Below are 20,728 nucleotides of genomic sequence, written 5' to 3'. Positions count from 1 at the left end.
TGTGTTTTATGATTTGCTGTTGCATTTTTCTATTTGCTGTTGTGATTTGCACTTCAGGGCCACCGTAATATTGAAACCGTTAAAGCAGCTACAAGGAGTTTATATCTGGTTAAGCTAAAATGTTAGATTCTAACAATTTAGCTAACAAACTTGCCATATGTTACGTTTGATAACCATATGAAATCCATATGCAGGTCTTGAGTATGTAGTCTAAACGGTTAGTTTTTGAGTGTGCTGCTTATACTATTCTCCCACAATGCAATGCACAAAGAAACTGGAGGAGCTACTTAACATTAGTATGTAGGGTGGATTTGGGACACAGCTAGTTTTTTTGCCAGTAGTCTTGTTCCAAGCTGATTGATTAAGCAGACAGTGCTTTCAGTAAACTGTGGAGCCTCTCTGGAGACGGTCACTGACCTTGTGCCCAGACAGGAGTTTAGGCTTTACAGATTATCTCAGACTGGACCACGTTGGCTGCTTCACACAAACAATGCTAATCACCCTTTTCTCTAACCAAGACAAGGTCAAAACCAAGAATGCTCTGCAATGAAAAGCTTAACACAAGATACACGAGGATGTTTATTTCATCTGATGAGTCGATCTTCGATTTCAATCAGTCTTGAAATCACAGGGTGCACAAGCTTATATTCACACAATCATTTCTCTGTTCCTAAAGCAATTCTCGTGTGTTAACCAATAACAAATGTTACTGCCTGCAGGGGAAGAAAAATAAAATAAAAAAAAAATTAAAAAAAGTATGTGACAACTCTTTTAGACTACTGCAGGTGGCACGCAGGTGTCTACAAATGACAGAATCAACAGTTACATTCGCAAACGGAACATTAGCAAACGTTGCATAATGTTTAATTGGGTTATTACGAGCTCTTTAAAAAGTCAGTTTTGTCCAATCACACTTTATCTTGAGGTACTGCAGCTGAATCAATCTGATGTAGAACAAAATTACATTACATTTTTGTACAAGATGAGACGTTTTTAAACAATTGAATTTCAAGATATCTGTGCCAGATTGTTCGGCTGTAAACAGTGTACTTTATTAGGTAAATGTTTCATTCCACTGAATGTGACGCTCTTCGTACATTCATAACCCCTGCAAACGGGTCACTACAAGAGCAACGGATGATTTGAAAGGATTAATTATATCGAGTTTGAGTAAGACTCACATGAATATCAAACCTGAAGAATGCGGGACAAACCTGTTAAATAATGTCGCAAAACTAAGTGCTCCAAAGATCTCTTAAAAAAGGGCCATTGGTTTATTAAAATGTCCTGTAGGGTTTACTTGCTAGGGAAACTAAACTGTACCACATCAGTACCATCGTATGAGAGGATTTATCCAGTTGTTATAAGACACTATGCCCCTAACGCTGAAGGACTGGTTTATCGTCAGAAGGCAGTTTTGTCAATGCTGGCAGTTTTGAACAGACACGGTGAGACGAACAGCGTGAAACCTCAACTGTGCTGACAGCAAAACAATGCCATACCCAAAACACAAAAACCTAATTCCATGGAAAAATTACCCAATACTGCATTATTTAAAATTTTGTAATCCATCCAATCCAGTCTTGTGAAGATCAATCACTCATGCTGCAAGCAAACAGGAAACCAGTTGCTTTAAAGCCATGAAACATGGTGGCAAGTATTCCCGGCCGAGGCCTCTATTCTTCAGTCCGTCCAGAAATCTTGGCCGTAGCTTTAAGTTTCAGTGATAATGTCCATCAGAAGCCAGTCAGTTACCGTTCTATGTCCAATACTGCACAACCATTTCCACAACATCTCGCTGAAATCACACCAGACACTAATACAGTAATTTGGCTGCATGCAGTCTGCACAGCCTTTAAAGTCAAATCTTGTCAAACAATGGAAGACAAGGCATAGAACGTTAAAATGGGAAAAACAGCATTTTGGCAAAATCATTTCTACAATTAGGAATTTTGGCTCAAACTTACCAACAGTTCTAAGACAAACATCATTACCAATGGAGGCAAAACAAAAAAATGCCATGGCGTATTAGCGGCTAAGCAAATCTAGTGCCAATGCCAGCAGTCTAGATAAAAATTTCTATGGCGACGTTTTTCCCGCCCCCCCCATCAATACAGTCCGTTGTTGTGACATCTTAGCGACAACCAATATAACCATATCTACAGATGGACACACTGTATAATAGTCCTTAATGTAGATTGCAACTTCCATTTACAGTTCATGCAATCTACCCAGAAAGTTAGGGCTGGAGGGTTTAATTGAGGTTCAAGTGAGTGAAAACACACCAGCATAACTCCTGGTCCAAATGTCCATCTCAAGCGTAGATCTGTCCAGGACCACCTGTGTGTGGCTTTTCTTCACTGAGGCGCTCCTGGCTTGGCTGGCGGTTGGTGTTGCTGGATTTAATGATAGCTGTGTAGTCAAAGATCCCCACTTCCAAGTTCTTGGCCCTCAAGGCAGCAGCATGCAGCTTCTCCAGAAAATCAGGCATACCTGCCAGGTGCAAAGGGAGAGCATCCTTATCAGGGTAGAATACCCAAACTCAGTTGGAAAACAAAACAAAAAAAAAAGGGGGGGAAGAAAATATTTACAAAGCATAAAAAAATGCACAGAAATCTGAATGCAACAGCAAACGAAAATGCTAAACATTTGCAGGTTCCAAGTGTGAGGATCTCAAGTGTGCAGATTTGCTGCTCAATGTCATTGTAAATGGAATATGGACAAATAAATTAGAAAATTATTGTAAAACTAATCATTACATGCAGACTTAATACGTTCCAATAAGTGAAAAGAGCTCACCACTCGACACCATCCAGTTCACACAGTAACGGGGAAAGACAGTCTGAGGGTCGTCGCTATAGGTCAGCAGGTAATCGAAGCCATTCTGTAAATAAAAACGCACAAGTCAAACTCAGTGGCTACAAAACACAGGAACCTAAATGCAAGTGAAGTAATTTGTCTAGCAACACAAACCTCATCAAAGGACTTGTGAGGGCGGATGACCATTTTTGACTGGTATGAATGGACTCTCACAAATTGATTAGTCTCCGGGACTCTGGGATGCTCCACAGCTCTATACAGCAGAATTACAAATATACAAGTTACTCATTTACTAATGTATCAAAAACTAAACCACATTTTACTCCAGAGACATTATTTTTGAAGTCTCACCTGGATACCAGGACCATCAGGTTGTTTTCTACGTCAACATCATAGCGGCGCACATATACATAGTCCCTTGAGTACAAGGGATACTGTGGGGGAGGGGGGGAATTAAACAAGGTTAAATAACAGCTGATAAAAGATATAGTGAAACTTGGCTAGTAGTTGCTCTTAACCACATAAGCCAAGGTCAATCACACTTTGCTTGTACAACACAAGGTAGAAGTTCCTTGTATACATCCAATATGTAGGACAAGTGGCCTCCTCCCTTTGGCATAATAGCAAAACAACAAACTCACAGGAAAGTGTGTAGCCCAATGCACAACTTCAGAGCCTGTACCGACATCTCTGTCCACCACCTCAAGCTTGATTACCAGCGCATCCCACTTCTTTCTGTACTCTGTATCCAACTAGGGGAAAGGGGAAAGCATAAGTCACGGATGAGGTGCTTAATATAGCACAAAGAGCGAGTGTTACAGTTGCAACACAGTTGAGTGTTTGCACTGCATACAAGCAGCGCAAACGTTGGTTGTGCAAAAGCAGCTGGGTGATGGAAATGCCAAACAAGCTGCCATAAATATACCATAAACACAATCAATGAAAAAAATAAATACGTGAAAATCCCACTGTCAAACCAACAGTTGGATCCGCTTGCATAATTTAATTTCAGTAATACAAAAATTTCCAAGGGTTTAACAGTAAGACACCAGGGGTGAGGCGCTTGCTGCACACCCAAAACCCTGATCAGGAATGATAAGTGCCGCTCTCTCCCCCCTTTTTAGGTTTTATGGTAAGGCAGTACATCAGTAGAATAAGTTATCATTTTCACTTAATTTGTTCATTAACTGAGACCACCATATTCCTAGTAACACATAAGGACATTTGAAAAGTTTGTACCTGTACATTGAAGAACTGCCTTGGAGTGACATCGGTGTAGGAGCCCAACACTGCAAGGCAAGGTAGCTTTATTTGTATAGCACATTTCAGCAACAAGGCAATTCAAAGTGCTTCAAATTACATTTATTTAAAATAAAAATTTCATTTCAGACAAATCATACCAATGTCACTACACCCAAAGTCCCAGGAAAAACTCAAAGCACAAACGTAACTCAGAGACCTGGTTACACATGTAAATTGTGAGTTGGCTGACCTCTGTATTCATAGAGGTGACTGTTGGGTATAGGTCGCTTCCACACTCTGAAGCCTTCTTTCTCCATTACAACTTCCCAGCCATGTTCAAGGTGCCCAGTCACTGTCCCTGAAGCTGTGTTTAGACATTTTACAGCACCCAGTGCCTGTAGTTCAAGTCCACACCTTTAAATGGATGCAAACAGGACAGGTGGTTTAGCATACTGCACAGTTGACATTACAAATTATACTCGCATTAATATTAAATGCTGCATTAAATGCTAGTCCAAGATCTCCTGTAGCTAGGTGTTCAACTGGGTTGAAATCCGGTGAATGTGAAGACCATAGCATATAATTCACATCATATTTCATACTTCATCATACCATTGATTAACTCTATACAAAAACATCTATTTGTCATGGCTCCACTAATTTATTAAGATTTTCCTGATGCAATTTATCCGAGCACAAATGCATCCATATGTGCGTTTAAAGAAATATCAAACCTGTGAATTTCCTCATCGTGAATCTTCTCATTCTCCCACATGAAGATACCAGCCAGGGCCGCTACAAGTTTCCCATTGGGTGCGTGCTTGCTCTGAAATCTACGCCATATGTTACCGACCAGGGTCCACCTGGTCCGCTCGGAGTACAGGTTGGAGTAAAGCTCGCCGATCTGGCAAGCACGACGGAGCCTCTGTCCGGTCACAAAGCTGCAGTGGTCCGCAAATATGGAGAGCAAGCCCTTCCTCTTTCGGCCAGATCCTGCGGCCTCACTGGCACCGACACCTGCCCTCTGAAGCCAGGACAACAGCAGGCCCATGCTCCTGCCCAGTAACGGGACCCTCTCAAGCTTTCCTTTGCCCTCCTCGACAGTCCGCTTGAATGACCCGCTGCTTTGAAGCCTCATTGTATTTACACCGATCTCGCAGATCGGACGACGGGGCACAGAGTGAAACATAACAGCTGTGACCGTGACGCAAGTTCTCAAAGACAAAATAAATGTCAACAAAGTGCAGTAGCTAACCTTAGCTAACGAACCCCGCGGCTAAAGCTGATGGTCTGTGGAGATGCAACATGCATTACCTTTATACAGATGATAATTTTACTCCGGTTGTAACGTTAGTTAGCGAGCTGTCTACGAGCACGCGTCATGTAACGTTACAGTTAGCATTAGCTAACGTTATCTGTCAATTGCTTACTAGTAGCCTACGACACACAACCACACCCAACACCGCCGCACTGATTTCTGAATCGAAACTCTAATGACGACACTGTAAATGATATCGTCTAACGTTACTGTAACTCCAGCGCAACTGTCTACCGTGAACGTTGTCTCTTTCCTGGACGGCCACACGTTTTTCAAACTCTAGCAGTGCATTTGACCTCCTCTTCCTACAGTCTGCGTACACACCCACTCGGAAATCCAGCCTTAAAAACTGTAAGGCGGGCGTTCATTCGGCGTTTGTTGTTTTAGGGCAATTCTGATTGGTCCCAGTGGGAGCCTGTCTTAAATGTACACGGACACCAGCATGTGCGCTTGTCCAGCTTTACATTTGTACCAATGCTACCCACTTTCCAGTTTCTTCGATTATCTGGGATCAGATTTTGCACTCCAACTGCTCAGGTTAGCTGTACTAGTTTGGGAGGAGAAGGTATTTTTCAAACCGTCCAAGATCAGTCTCTACAGAATACACATAATGGGGAGAGAAAGTCGGTGTCGCCCTCCAGCGGTGCTGTTGAAAAACCATGGTTCAAATTCATAGCAAAGAGGTTATCATTTTTGTAACCTCTTTTATAACTTCTTAAGTCACAAGTTTTTTTTAACCTCTTTATTTAGCACACAGTTAAGAATAGGCCTAGGCCAGCTACAAACTCGGTGTGGAACAATTTAAGTATGAGTTTGTTTCTAAAATAAAAGCACACTTCCTAAACAGAATATTTTCAGTTTAACCATATTTTATACATTAGGAAATGATGATAGTGAACATGAAGTGAAGTGATGAACATAATGTCAAAATAGTAACTGTATGCCTACAGGGTATTAAAGATAATACAATAAAAAAAATAAAAAGCTGCGCAAGGGGGCTAGAAAAAATTTAGTGTAGGCCATAGTAGTAGTAATAATAATAATAATAATAATAATAATAATAATAATAATAATAGTTTCCCTACCTGGGCACTATTTACCTTTTTATAGCGTACATTTCTTGAGCATAGAAAGTTTTTTGAAAGAAAGCTCATGTAGTGCATTTCATATTGGGGGAGTTATTTGTTATGATGATAGCATTAACCAGGAATTCAAATTTTTTTTTTCCTATTGATTAACCTACTTCTGGATAGTTTTGGAATAGAGGAAATCCATATTTATGGATTTGGAGCTTGGCCAGTAATGCCAGTAATGCCAAGCTTCAATAAGTTTTTGATCGTATCACAAGTATAAAACAGGTGCTGTTGTTGTTTCTACATTTGTAGGACAAAGGGGACAGTTATTAACATCACATTTAAACCTTGTTGTGATAAATTCATTTGAAGGATACATTTTGTTTGTTTTAAGATGTAGGCTATTTCTTTATATTTAGAGGGAATTGTAAACGTGGAGTTAGAAAACTATAATTATAAAAAAAAATTGACAATGGAATCGTCATTAGCCTATAAAAAATAAAGAGCAATTTTCAAAACGGAATCGTCATAGAAAAATATATAGGCAGAGAAAGAAATATTAGTTGTCAAAATGTTATTGAGTAGCCTACGCCAGATGGCACTGTTTAACCATGCAGAGAACAAGAAGCGTTGCCATATATCAGCCTATGTCTGATACAAGCTAAACTATTTGTTCAAAATTAAAAATTACACAAATCTAACTTTTAAAAAAAATGAGTACATCAGAGAGAATTTGGCTAATATATTATTTAGAAGAGGTAGGCTACTGTGTGCACTGCACTCAACAAGGCTCTAGTCTTTTAGGTTCCCCAGGACTCAATGGAAGCAACAGTGTTATGGGTTTTCTCTCTCTTTGTCCAACCCTTTCATTCAACCATTCATTCAATTATATTGTGCAGTGTGCACTGTCAAAAGCCTATAAACAAAATAGGACATAGGTAATTCATTAACCTATATATTAACACAATATAGCATTATTTTTTGACTACAGGGTCATTACATTGAAGAAGTGGGTGTAACAATAGGTTACATTTTTTTATGTTCAATCATGTGTCTTGCTCAAGGTTGAATGACTTCAGTAGCCTATCACAAGACCATGAGACAAGATGTTTTTAAAATAACCTCTTGCAAACACAGCCTTATTTATTTCGTTTTTGTTATCTCTAAAACAAACAAATTCACAGTTCTGCTCTAAGGAGTTGTATATATAGGCCTATGCATTAAGGGAAATGGTTATCAGAATCAGTTTTAATGATTCTGAAAATAAAGTGTAAACGTATAGGCCTACAGTGAATTTGACTCTGGCTTTTTGTTGCACTCACATACACTGGAATACACGTTAAAAACAAGCACAACAAAGCTGAACAATCGCATCAGTTGTCCTTTCTGTGAGTTCGTCATTTGACCGTTGGGCTAAACGTTAAAAATTAAGTAGCAATTGTTTTGAGTAGCCTATTAGGTTTTAGGTTAAATGTTTGTTCAGGACTATGGAAGCTAGAAAAACAAACATCAGTAAACTCTTCGAATTCCGAGTACTTTTATGACATTTACAGTTCCACTAATCGTTCGAGTGACTTTTTTGGTTACTGGCAAGGAGGCGTATTATTAGTCTGAGTAACTCATGATGAAAACGGTAACTCCCCGATTATGAAAAAGATGTAATCGCCACTCCTTCCTTTGTGAAATGCTGCCTTCATGTGCCAGGACAATAATCGTAAGTAGGCCTACAAGTGTAGCCGACCCTAAGCATTGCCCAATGGATTGGGAATGAGAACATTTTCCATAATCCTCAAAATAAGTGACGTCAAATAATAAGAGACAATGGTGAGGTCGTAATAAAAATAATAACTAAATATTCTGTTATTACAGCATTATCCCATGTAGGCTAAATAAATAGCCTGTATGTAGGCTAGTGTGTTTTGTAAATTCTGTTTACCTCGTTGCTGTCATGCAAACACGTTTTGGCCAAACATATTTTGCTATGCTTATTGAGCACTTCTTCGTTTTAACATATCACGCCTCTCTTGAACACAATATACAGAAATATAACATGTTATATATATAACATCAAAGGAAACGACTTTTGTTAGAGGGTGAATGTTGTTATCATGTCCGGTCGGATGCACTTGAATGAATGACAAGTCTTCTGTAGCCTAATGCAGTCAACATCACCACCACCGCTGTTTTCCTGGATTGTTTTGACGGGACATTTCCTGTAGTTAGGAAAAGGGTTACTAGGGGTGATTGTGTTTTTTGTGACAGCTAGGCTGCAGAAATCGATAGTGTAACGGCTATTTTGGTAGTGGCAGTGTATTTAAACCATATTTTTCAGTAACGTTTATATCTCACTATAAGTGAACATGTGACTTGTTAAATAAAGTTGAAAACGAAGAGTGGAATTGTTCGACGAAGTTGTACATCCATCCACTGAACGCGTGACGTGGGTAAAAAAAAAAAAAGTCTTGCTGACAGCTGGGTGGTGGGGCGGGGCTTTACGAAGGGTGTATCCAATACAAAAAGAACCCCCTGTTCCGTGTAACCGGCACGAGCAAGTTCTACACATGCGGCTGCGAGGCTCTCATTCAAACTGAGACGGTTCTGGATTTGGAGTTATATTACATCGAATCAAATAATAGTAAATAGCTTTTGACGTGGTCACTTTATTTTTTAACGTAAGGCATCTTTTTTGAAGGGGATCGATTTCCAGATCAGTTTAAGTTTTTCATTATCCCGCGCGCGCTATCGTAAAGATACAGTTTGTGCGCGCGCTAATTAGCTTACTGACTAGCACGCTCTATTTTTCACAGGACTGACAACTGCAACGTGTGGTAAGTTTTATAATGTACTCTTCGTATCAGAATACCTCTGTTTTATTTACTGAACGCCTTAACAAAAATCACCATTCGATGATAATGTAAAGCTAACGTTAGCCGGAAATAAACCATTGTGCTATGTATTCACTACTAGATATATCTAGCTAGCGTTATGTTCACCACTTATCTAGCTATGATTTGAGTGATCCGTTTGCTGGGTAACGTTAGCTACATTTAGTAAAGTTATAAGCGAAGGCGGAGACCTGTCTAACGTTAGCTACGTTATTGTCGGTTGAACGCAATGGAAACTGTATTTTAACAGTATTGACCATCTGTCTAGCATACACTTGGCAGGTCATTAAAAAATAGCACGACACGCACACACACCGGCGACTGCCCACGGTCAGTCAGAGGTGGTTTGTGTTCCTTTAAACGGAGTCACATCCGGTTGCATCCCTTTTACAAAAACAAACTGCGTATAATACGCACAGTAGCTATTATAGTTAATATAACTAGCTACACATTAAATAACTTAAAGACTTAATGTCTAGTCTATCGGTCGAGCTGTTTGTTTTATCGCGTGAAGTGGTATGAACAGATGGCGCTCGTGTTCAGGGCTGTGTTCTATGAATGGATGACGACACGTGTGCACGTAAAAACGATTCTAATGTCGTTACGAGATCCTTATCTCGTAACATTTGTGGTCAGCAGTGCTAAACAAAAACGACAATAAATCGTTATACAGCTAAACTGTCTGGGTGATATTGGAGGACGTTGGTGTATTATAACCTTCGGTTTCTTCCTGCGACATTCACGAAAATGGCTTCCTATTGGTTTCACGAAAGGCGGCTATTAGACACACCTTCCGGTCCAAGCGTTTACTACTAGCCTTTTCACCCTTTTACGTTGTTATCTTTCGTTTTTAAAGATTCTGATTTATCCGTTTTAAACTCCCTGATCTTCATGCATTTCCTTAGTGTTGTCAATGTCTTTTCTCTAGCGATGCTTTTCATGACCTTCCACATGAAGGTGGAATGGGAAGAAACTGTTTAAATTAAAGCAGGCCTTTTCTGTCTTTTGTCTTTTCAGGATGTACCTCTGCTCATCTGCAGTTACAGTTGCACAATGGCAGTCTGTTTAATATCTCAGGACCAAAGGAACAGCAACATAGCTAGTATAATTACAGGATAGCAATAGGCCCACACTATACCTCTTAATTGTTTTATGGTCAGTACCAGGTAAATGCATTACAAGTTTGCACTGATAAATCTCAGAAATCCTGTTTAAAACAGGTGGGCCTAAATAAGTTAATTATTTATTTAACCATTTACCTCTTTCCTAGTTGCTGTTTATAAGTAGCATTATATAAATAGCTTTGACAGACATTAATTCCCTTTTAAAATTGTGAAGCAATTTTTCTATAGTCTACAATCATGGTTTCAACAACTGCAACTGCAATAATACTGGCTAGCACAATGGCAATAGCGACCCAGACTCCTCTGACAGAGTACATGTGGCTGCTGATTATTGGCTTCATCATCGCCTTCGTCTTAGCCTTTTCCGTAGGTGCCAATGATGTTGCTAACTCATTTGGCACAGCCGTGGGCTCTGGAGTGGTCACCTTGCGACAGGCATGCATTCTGGCTACGGTGTTTGAGACTCTGGGCTCTGTACTCCTTGGGGCCAAAGTGAGCGATACCATCCGCAATGGTATCATCGACAACAGCATGTACAATGGCTCTGAGCACGTGTTGATGGCTGGATACACCAGTGCCATGTTTGGTGAGTATCTGCAGCTTATCTTGCATGTAGTTAAACCTGCAGTCATTGAACCCTGTGTTAGAACTTGGTGGCACGTAGGGCCTGGTACTGTTTGGTTCTTACAACTCAAATGTAATTTCAAACCAACATAGGGCTTTGTTTGGGAAATTTCTGAATCCAATTGCCCAAAACAAAATTGATATGAAATTGCTATACACAACAAATGTCTAATTTTGCCAGTTTCTGCTGTAGGAAAACTGTATTATGTGTCCTTTTTGCTGATATTAAAAATCGTCTGAAAAGGTAAGCTGAAACGAGGTCTACATCTCGGCTGATGCGATTAATTTATCTATTCTCATTAGGTTCTGCTGTGTGGCAGCTGGCTGCCTCCTTCCTTAAGCTACCCATCTCTGGAACACACTGCATTGTTGGTGCAACTATCGGCTTCTCGCTGGTTGCCAGAGGCCAGCAGGGAGTCATGTGGTACAAAATCCTCAGTATCGGTAAGTCAGACACTCTAATCAGCTGACCTAGAAATGTCATCAGTGTTTGGTTGGAATGCATCAATGACTATATTAATGTAACGGCAGGGCGTGATTGGTAATGCAGTGTTATCCTAATAAATCAGCCAGTGTTGTGTCTGTGTTGAGGACCTTCAATACGCAGTTCAACAATGCGATGTTTAATTATGTATGGCTGTTACTGATTCAGAGCTCAATTCACAACACATAAAATATGGAATGTGTTGATATATTCCATAGTGATTCCAGTAGTCACTTATGTTTTGGAATATTTGGCGGGAATGTCAAGGTGGGGAAGGCAGGACATTTGATAAGCTCTTTACGCACGTCCGAGAACATGAGGCAATTATAGTCAAAGTTTTACCAGAATATACAGTAGAAGTACTCATTTCACAAGTTGTTTCTCACATTTGTTGCATTAGATGGTGGGATTCAGGTCTATGTTCCTCTACTGAAAGCCCAAACCTGATGTTAACCACACTGCCCTTTTTGGAAAAACAACAAAGCTGAATCAGAAAAAATACAATTTTAATGCCATTCAGTTATGGAAAGGGCCTCAAATGTTATACCAAGGAACCCTAATTGATTAACGACTGAAGAAAACAATCCATCTTTCCTGTCCATGGGACAGGTAGCTATGTTGCCAAACTAGCCAAAGAATCCATCTTCGTCCACTTATCCGGGGTCGGGTCGCAGGGGCAGCAGCTCCAGCAGGGGACCCCAAACTTCCCTTTCCCAAGCCAAAGAATGTCCCTTTTATCAGGGAAATGATTATAGTAACTTAATAGTTAAAACTGGCATAGTTGACAGAAGCTGAGATGAGATTTCCTGTTTGTGATATGTCAGGATTGTTTCACAGGGAAAATTTGGTATTTCCTACAAAAAAATACTTTTAAGGATGTGTTTTTTTTTTTTTTGTGTGTGACATAATTGTCAGATATTACATTTCCACTAAATTGCGATGCTCATATTATTTCTTTAATTTGCAGTTGCTTCCTGGTTCCTGAGCCCCCTTTTATCTGGAATAATGTCAGGCATTGTTTTCTACTTTGTGCGCATGTTCATCTTACACAAGGTAAGCTGGCTGTTATCAAATTGTAGATAGTATGTGTTTTTGTGAGTGAGACAGGATACATTTTTAGGTCCGTTTCAACACCGTACTATACCACTGCCAAAATGAAATAGAGGAACGGTTTGTTACTGGATGAGAATCGGGCAACTGTTTTCTGAAGCAGTTCCTTATCCACATCATACAGTGAGATTCAAATTACTGTAACCTGACAGCAAAATGGAACAGTTCTGTTCATACAGTGGAATGTGTTTTTCTGACTTGGTGCTCTGTTTTGTCCCTGTAGAAAGACCCTGTTCCTAATGGATTGAGGGCCCTGCCTGTCTTCTACGCCATGACTATGGGAATTAACCTGTTCTCTATCATGTTCACTGGAGCTCCGAGTGAGTATCATTGTTTCAGTCATTTTGCTTTGCATGCCTGCCCACAGCCTAAAATAAACCACTCCCTCAGACAGCCGGATGCCCACACATATTCCAGACTCAACCAGACTGTTGACCATTTTTACAGAAGCTGTTTATTTAACATGTTTTTTGGGGCTCTCCTGCTTGTGGTTCTATGTGGGTCATAGCTGGAATGAAGTTTTAAAGCGGAGCACAACAGGGAGATGGAAATAAGATTTCACTTGACTCTTGACGTCACTGTCTGCTCTTCAGACATGAAGGAGGAAAAGAGAAGTAAAGAGGGTGTTGGAAATGGTCATAGTTGTCTACTGCTAGTAGTTGTATTGCCACTTAGAATTTGTCAAGTAATGCTCTGAATACTTGTTGGCTTTTCGTCCTCAGAATCTTTTCATTAAATGAGCAATTTTTGCTCCTTTTTGTTTTCTTCTCTCTACAGGGCCTAACAGTTCAAGATGTTAGCTGGCCTGGGTCATTAAATGGCTGCTACAGGCCAGAGTTTGACCAGATATGGTGCACTGATGTGTGCATGCATATCAGCAGCACACTCACAGAGAGGAGATCACTTGCAGTTCTAGCATAGCCCATAGCCCTGCTTAGTCAGGCACATTCTGTACAGTTGTGACGTTCCTCACACCTCGACACACTGTACATGGGGACCTGTACTTGGGTACCTCACATAAAAAAAGGTGCGAGGTTGCATTTCAGACATATTTACAAAACCCACTGCATCCTCCTTAAATTCCCCACTCACACACGGAGATCTCACTGGTAAAGCCTCAAGACCACAGTGGAGTTTAATATCGAGTTAATCATCGATTCCTGCATGGTGATAATAATAATAATAATAATAATAATATTATAAGACAAAGCATGAATCACAGCTAATTCAGTATCCATCCATTTGACAGTATTTTGTTTTTCATCATCTAAAGTCAGACATCGCTTGTCATCCCGTATTCTGGCCCAGTTTTGGATAGTGTACTACACTGGCACACAGGACAACAGCTTATTGCTGATATATGCGCTCTAATGCAGCAGTGATATCTGAACCCAACTGAGTACAGTACGTTTGGTTCCCTGTTTTAGATCTTATAGTGGTGCGATTGGACACCAGGCATCCCACAGCACATTCCTATACTCAATGTATACACCAGTGCCAGAGACCTCAAGTCAGCATGTGCATGCAAGTTAGGCCAAAGAATTTGAGGGTCAGCTGTCGTTTGCAGATGAGGCTTAGTGTGACTTGGGTTCTTCACACCTTGTAAATCACTCGCGTGCTGTCACTCCACTGCAACCCCATGCATTGTAAAATATAAATCTACCACATAAACAGTATTACGACATAATGCCTAGCCTATTAAAAATGTTCCACACCTTGTCACCTGGATATGAAGACTTATGGCTTTCTAATTCCAGTATAAAATAATTTTCAACTTTTATTGGCATCTCGGAGATACTGTTCCTTACATCAGCTGAATTTGCCCTGAATTCAGTCTGTTCAGAGAAAAGCCTGTCCCCAATGAATATTGAGCCCCCCATGGATACGAATTTTCTGCCTGGTTTACCCACTTAAAAACAAACACCCAGTAGCGTTGGTTGCTTTGGAGACACCAAACTCTTGGCAACATAAAACGGATACACGTATCTTAGTATACATGACTTGTTTTAACCTGAGCAATGGACCTGAAACAAAATCCTAGGTGTCTTGGGTGTTATTGTCATGGATAGGTACTTATTGTGAGAAATGAACGTTGGGCTTACAGGTCCCTTCAGTGCTGAGACTTAATGCAGCATACCAAAGGTTCCTTGCCAAGTGAGTCATAAACTGCCACTCATTGTAATTTGGGTTGGTGGCGAGATGTACATATGGTATCAAAACAACAAGCCATGTTATTGGGTGATGTAGGTCATGGGATACAGAGGTTTATGGGAGGGGTTTGGAATGCAGCCGTGGTTAGTCAATTTCCTGTGCAGTCCATTCATCCCACTGCATGGCTGTGGTATAAACTCATCCTTTTGTGTGGGAGTGTTTATCAGACAGACCTAGAATAGCTTTTAAATCCTTTCTTTTATATTTTGAAAGGAGGTGCCTACAAACAAGTCGGCGTGACAAAGAATACGGAGAATAGCGTCCGGACCCTTTGTCATTGTCAGGGTGGTTTATTTTATTTATTTTTTTTGGTCCCTTCTTTTTATTTTGGTGAATTCCCCAGGGTTTTAGAGCACATTGATACCTAGCTGCATCACACCTGTTACTGGATGTCCCACTACATGTGAGCCACAGCTGTTACAGAGCCTCCTTGTGGTTTTCCCACTTATGCATCCCCAGTCCTGAAGGGAGTGAGCTTCCATTGCATAACTAAATAAACATCAGTTGGGTGATCTGCAGTCTCATGCTGCAGCATGACTCAGTGGAGAGAGTGCACTGTGGACTGGACTCGAGACCGTTATCGCTTAGCCTTGGCCCTAGTTTTCTTTTGTTTATCTTAAGCCCCAGTCCCAAACTAGAGGGACATGGGTGTTTTTTTTTTAAATTATGCATGGCCATGGTCATCTCACCAGAGGTGTTTGTGTTGGAATTTTCAGCACCTCTTGTTTTAGTTTTCTCTTAACTACACTGCTGACTTGCATCTTCTCTGTATGACAAAGATGACTGCTTCCCCTCGGGAAATTTAAATGGTTGCTTTCTGCCAGCATGTGCTGCATTATATCTACTTCTGCTGCACCAGCTTTGCTGCAGTCTTGGCAAGAGGGTTCTTTATAGCTCCAGTGAATGACCCTCGCCCATTTCTTTCCCTCCTTAAGTAATATCACCTTTTTAGGAACTCATTGTCCATGTGCAGTGTTGGCAGGGCATTTTAGTGTCATGGTGACATTTCTTGGGTGTTGCATAACTGTTCACATCCAGGGGTACACATTGTTTCCACGTTTAACTAGGATGTGACACCGTGCAGTCATGCTTGTAACAACTAGATCCAAAAGATGACACGTGTGGTCAATGTCATTGAAGTTATTGCTATTTCCCCGTGGTTAATTTTCATTCATTGGTGCCATTCACCTTTTTTAAATAAGAATGCAAGTTCCTCCTAACCTGACCTCATGTTGACTTACTAAAATACTATGTTTTACTTTTTTACATAGTTTTATAAAATTGCTCAGTTGTAAGTTTGCTGTTTCGGACAACTTTTTGTGTTGTCCACTAAGAAAGGTAGCACTCGCTGCCTTGTTTTTAAAAACTGCCTTTCTCTATTCTCCTTTTGTGTGTGTCTGATTGTGTCCTTGGCATCTGGTGATCCTTCAGTGCTGGGATTCGACAAGATCCCTTGGTGGGGCACCCTGCTCATCTCATTGGGCTTCTCTGTGCTGACCGCCATTGTGGTCTGGTTTATTGTCTGCCCTCGCCTCAAGAAGAAGATTGAACGTAAGTCACCTTTTTTGTTTTCCATTTTTGGCAACCTGCTGATTCAGTTTTCAAATCCCTGTCACCATTTTGACCACTGAAATTATGGTTTTTCTCACCGCCACTGGACAAGTGAGGGATTTAGCATTGCACCTGTAACCTCAACCTATTCACACTGAGGTCTCATATTAATCCAGCAAATGGAGCTCTGGGATATTTTGTCATAATGGAGTCGCTCTAATGAAAATCATCTGAAAATATTGTCACCAGTGTTTGTTCTATAATCCTGGATTAAAGTAAAAAAAATTTACACACCATTGGTGTGGTTTTGGTGATGCAGGGGAACGCCATTCATATACCCATGTAGTTTAGCATTAGGTTTCAATAGAACCTTTTGCAAAACGTATAAATTCAAAACTAATGTTCAAAAATGTCTTTCTTTAATTGTAGCAATGTTAATAAATCCATTTATTGTCAGAGAAAAGTATCTTAAACATATTTTTTGAGTGATTATTGATTTTTACAGTACCTGTCAAGTGTCTCTTCTAGTAACAAACTGCAGGTTTATCTGACTGAGCATGATCTGTCTAGATCAGCCTCCAGAGTCAAGCAGCCTAATTAGATCATAGTGATCCACTAATTGGTCTTTACCTTGACTATACTAAAATAAACCTAGGTGGACTTAAGGTGTTGACATAGCCTTTGCAGTGTGGGTAGAAGGCTTGAGGGTGACTGCTTCAGGTCTGGCCTTGACCAGTTTGGATGATGCAACGTGGCCAACTGGTCAGAATACTCTTATGATTATATCATAGGAAATATTGGCATTATCTGATTCACTTAAAAACCACAAACACATGGTATGTGAGTCACAGGCTGTTAGAAGTCTTACTGTCTTTTATAAGTTAAGCTGCTAGTGGTAGTGTAAATATGTTCCTTGTAAGATCATAATCCATTTATCTGATCCTGCGAACTCAAGGCCTCCCTTTTGAACACGGGTAATGTTGCATTTATAGGACAGTTTTGTTTTTTTTTACTCTGGTTATGCAATTCTTAAGACTCCTACATCTCTGTTTGAAAGGAAACACTTGCTGTGCTAGTACTTCTCTGCTATACAGGGTATATGTTTGGACATGACCCAAGCAATATCTCACTCCACCTCCTCCCCTAATAGGAGATATGAAGTCTTCCAGCCCCTCTGAGAGCCCCCTGATGGAGAAGCGGGAGCTAAGAGAGGCCCAATGTCCAATCTTGAAACGGACTGCCAAGGAGACTATGCCTACCACCCTAGATGTCAGTCAAAGTCCCTCTGCTCAGCCCCAGGCTGCCCCTGAGGAGCGCAGGGTGGCGTTTGACATTGGAGAGTCTGACGATGTTGACAGTAATAAGGAACGCAAGGTGGCGTTTAACATCGGAGACTCTGATGACACCGAAGACAGTGACGCAAATGGTGGTAAGTATGCCAAGAAAACAAAATTGTTAAAACATATGTAATTAGAATTATGTAGATTAATGGTATGTAATGTAACTTTCCTTCTTATGCTACATAATGAAACATGAAGTTGCTAAGTTTTTCCACACACCCCTCTCTGCAGCCCCCAAGCAGGTTCAATCAAACGGTCAGGTCAACAACCAGCTGGTCCAGCACAGCAATGGCTCCACAAATTCAGCCAATCAGGTCCAGTTCAACAACCAGGTTCAGTTCAACAACAGGCCAGCACAGGTTCCAAGTAACGGTTACAGCCAGTACCACACGGTCCACAAGGACTCTGGCCTCTACAAGGACCTGCTGCACAAGCTCCACCTGGCCAAGGTTGGTGACTGCATGGGCGAGGGGGGTGACCGACCTATCCGACGCAACAACAGCTACACCTCCTACACCATGGCTATCATCGGCATGCACGGAGACTACAAGCATAAAGAAGGGGACTACCGTGCCTACGAGGAATGCGACAAGGGCACAGGGCCAGGGGGTCCGGACAAGAAGCGCGTGCGTATGGACAGTTACACTAGCTATTGCAATGCTGTAGCAGAGCACACAACTCCTGAAGCTCTGGGAGAAGGTGATGTGACAATAGAAATGACGAAGGAGGATGCAGCTGGCAGCCAAAGCTCTCTGGATGGGCTTGAGGCAGACAAGCCAGAAGTCTCCACTCTCTTCCAGTTCCTCCAAATTCTCACCGCCTGCTTCGGATCCTTTGCCCATGGAGGAAACGACGTTAGGTATGTGGATTCCTTCATGAAGGTCTTGTTGTTGTTGTTGTTATCAGGCTGATGAATTAAACTTTTGTTTCTCTGGCATGTTGTAGGTGACACTTTACTTATCAAGGATCAACAAAAGTCTGAATCTTTGAGCCCTGTTATATAATTAATTTCATTCTTTCCTCTGTAGTAATGCTATTGGACCGTTGGTAGCTCTGTGGCTGGTGTACAGAACCAGCCAAGTGATTTCGGAGGAACCTACACCCATTTGGCTGCTGCTGTACGGTGGCGTGGGCATCTGCGCTGGACTCTGGGTGTGGGGACGCCGAGTGATCCAGACTATGGGCAAGGACCTTACCCCCATCACCCCCTCAAGGTATAGACTCCACAGACCTGATTCTCGTTAGTCATAAAACCACATCCTCCTCAGACATTACCAGTCTTTAAATTTAGCAAGCATGCTCAGACATAAGTGTTGTTTTATTCCCCGGCAGTGGTTTCAGCATCGAACTGGCCTCAGCCCTGACTGTCGTGGTAGCCTCTAACATTGGCCTGCCTGTCTCCACCACCCACTGCAAGGTAAGCTGGTCAAACACTGTGGTCTGGGAACCAGACTGAGACATAGGAAAGAGTATTTGGTGTGAGGGAGGCTACAGTAAACAGAAACCTAGTCTGTGAGACAGTCCAAATGTGAAGCGACTTTCTCCTCAATAAAATTTTACATTTTTAGGTATACAGAGATATTCTGAAGTCATACATTTTAGGGGTATACATTGTTTCCACGTTTTTAACTAGGATGTGACACAGTGCAGTCATGCTTGTAACAACTAGAGTCAAAAGATGACACGTGTGGTCAATGCCATTTAAGTTATTGCCATTTCCCTGTAGTTAATTTTCATTCATTGGCACCATTCACGTTTTTAAATAAGAATGCAAGTTCCTCCTAACCTGACCTCATGTTGACTTACTAAAATACTGTGTTTTACTTTTTTGGGATTTATCTGATTACTGCTGTGTTTCTAGGTTGGCTCTGTGGTTGCAGTAGGATGGCTGCGCTCAAGGAAGGCAGTAGACTGGCGTCTATTCAGAAACATCTTCATGGCATGGTTTGTGACTGTGCCCATCTCTGGTCTGATCAGTGCCGCCATCATGGCCATCTTCATCTACGGCATCCTTCCCCCATAGATGTGGGCTGCACCCCAAGCAGGGGAGGAGAAGGAAAGCGCTCCGGTGCGCACCAGGAGAAAGAGTAAAGTTGTACGGCCAAAATATATCGCTTACCTCAAGCCAATGACTTTGGAAGGAGAAAAAAAAAAAGGGGGAAATGTTTGAAGGACTTGTGATATGGGCCTTTGGTTCTTGGCTGCATCATTTTCAACCTAGAAATTGCTGATTGTTCCATTTGGGCCGCATTACTTCCAGTGGGAAGTTTGCATTTCTTTGTTCTGACTTGCTTTTTCATATCTCATCATTCTGTAACGAGTTAATCTAAAAGCACCATCTGCTTTTTATACTTCCCATTTTACTTTTAAAATGTGTATATACAACCATGTTTTCATTTTGTTTTACACGTTGGAAAGAAATAAGCAATTGAAATGCAGTATAAGCCTTTGCAGATGTAACTCTCCAGTCATAACACATGCTGAAAGTAACGTAGATGCAAAATCAGTATTTCTTAGGTGAAAAACATTCACAGCACTGCAGTGTTGTCTTTATGACACACCATTATCTGAATAGTTTACTATGGTAGAAGCACCAATTGTACACACTGGATGACCACCTGCGAAAGTATGACATAACGTGTTAATGGCATAATAGGTGACAAATGACAAAGCCCCAATCGTCGATGGATTATCTGCGATCCAGTCTCATTAGAATCTCCTGAGGCTCTACATTTTCGAACAGTGCAGAAATAACTGCTTGAAATTGTTTACTTGAATTTGAGAAATGTAACAGCAGATGGTCAACTAAGGGAAAGAAGTGCTCTCAAACAAGACCTACGTAAGTCTTCTGTTAAAACTTGATTGCATCATCTTTGATGGTTAAATGCTTTAGGCATCCTTCAGTGTTTTTACACTTCACTTTGTATCGGCTGCTTCCCCAGGATG

General features: G+C 41.0%; 2 protein-coding genes across 3 annotated transcripts; one reads left to right on the top strand and one right to left on the bottom strand.

Annotated features, from left to right (window-relative positions):
• Positions 1-561: 561 nt before the first annotated feature.
• stard7 (StAR related lipid transfer domain containing 7) lies at positions 562-5,705 on the bottom strand. Of its 2 annotated transcripts, none has more exons than XM_078271645.1 (8): positions 4,797-5,705; positions 4,313-4,476; positions 4,060-4,109; positions 3,462-3,572; positions 3,172-3,254; positions 2,974-3,073; positions 2,800-2,884; positions 562-2,541 (listed from the first exon to the last, which is right to left on the bottom strand). In XM_078271645.1, the coding sequence occupies exons 1-8, from the start codon at positions 5,249-5,251 to the stop codon at positions 2,315-2,317; spliced, it is 1,275 nt and encodes a 424-aa protein (XP_078127771.1). In that variant the 5' UTR covers positions 5,252-5,705; the 3' UTR covers positions 562-2,314. The 2 variants fall into 2 exon arrangements, with proteins under 2 accessions (XP_078127771.1, XP_078127772.1); XM_078271646.1 differs by having other exon boundaries at positions 562-2,493.
• A 3,269-nt stretch (positions 5,706-8,974) lies between these two features.
• Positions 8,975-20,124, top strand: slc20a1b (solute carrier family 20 member 1b). The gene is made up of 11 exons (XM_078271116.1): positions 8,975-9,281; positions 10,356-11,048; positions 11,390-11,530; positions 12,538-12,623; positions 12,904-13,000; positions 16,323-16,442; positions 17,593-17,871; positions 18,014-18,641; positions 18,811-18,996; positions 19,115-19,199; positions 19,644-20,124. The coding sequence occupies exons 2-11, from the start codon at positions 10,700-10,702 to the stop codon at positions 19,803-19,805; spliced, it is 2,133 nt and encodes a 710-aa protein (XP_078127242.1). The 5' UTR covers positions 8,975-9,281; positions 10,356-10,699; the 3' UTR covers positions 19,806-20,124.
• The last annotated feature ends 604 nt before the right edge of the window (positions 20,125-20,728 follow it).

Source organism: Sander vitreus, chromosome 16 (genome assembly GCF_031162955.1).
Source record: "Sander vitreus isolate 19-12246 chromosome 16, sanVit1, whole genome shotgun sequence".
Lineage (NCBI taxonomy): Eukaryota > Metazoa > Chordata > Actinopteri > Perciformes > Percidae > Sander > Sander vitreus.
Note: the sequence above shows the minus strand (reverse complement) of the source record. Positions and strands in the feature narration are given on the sequence as shown.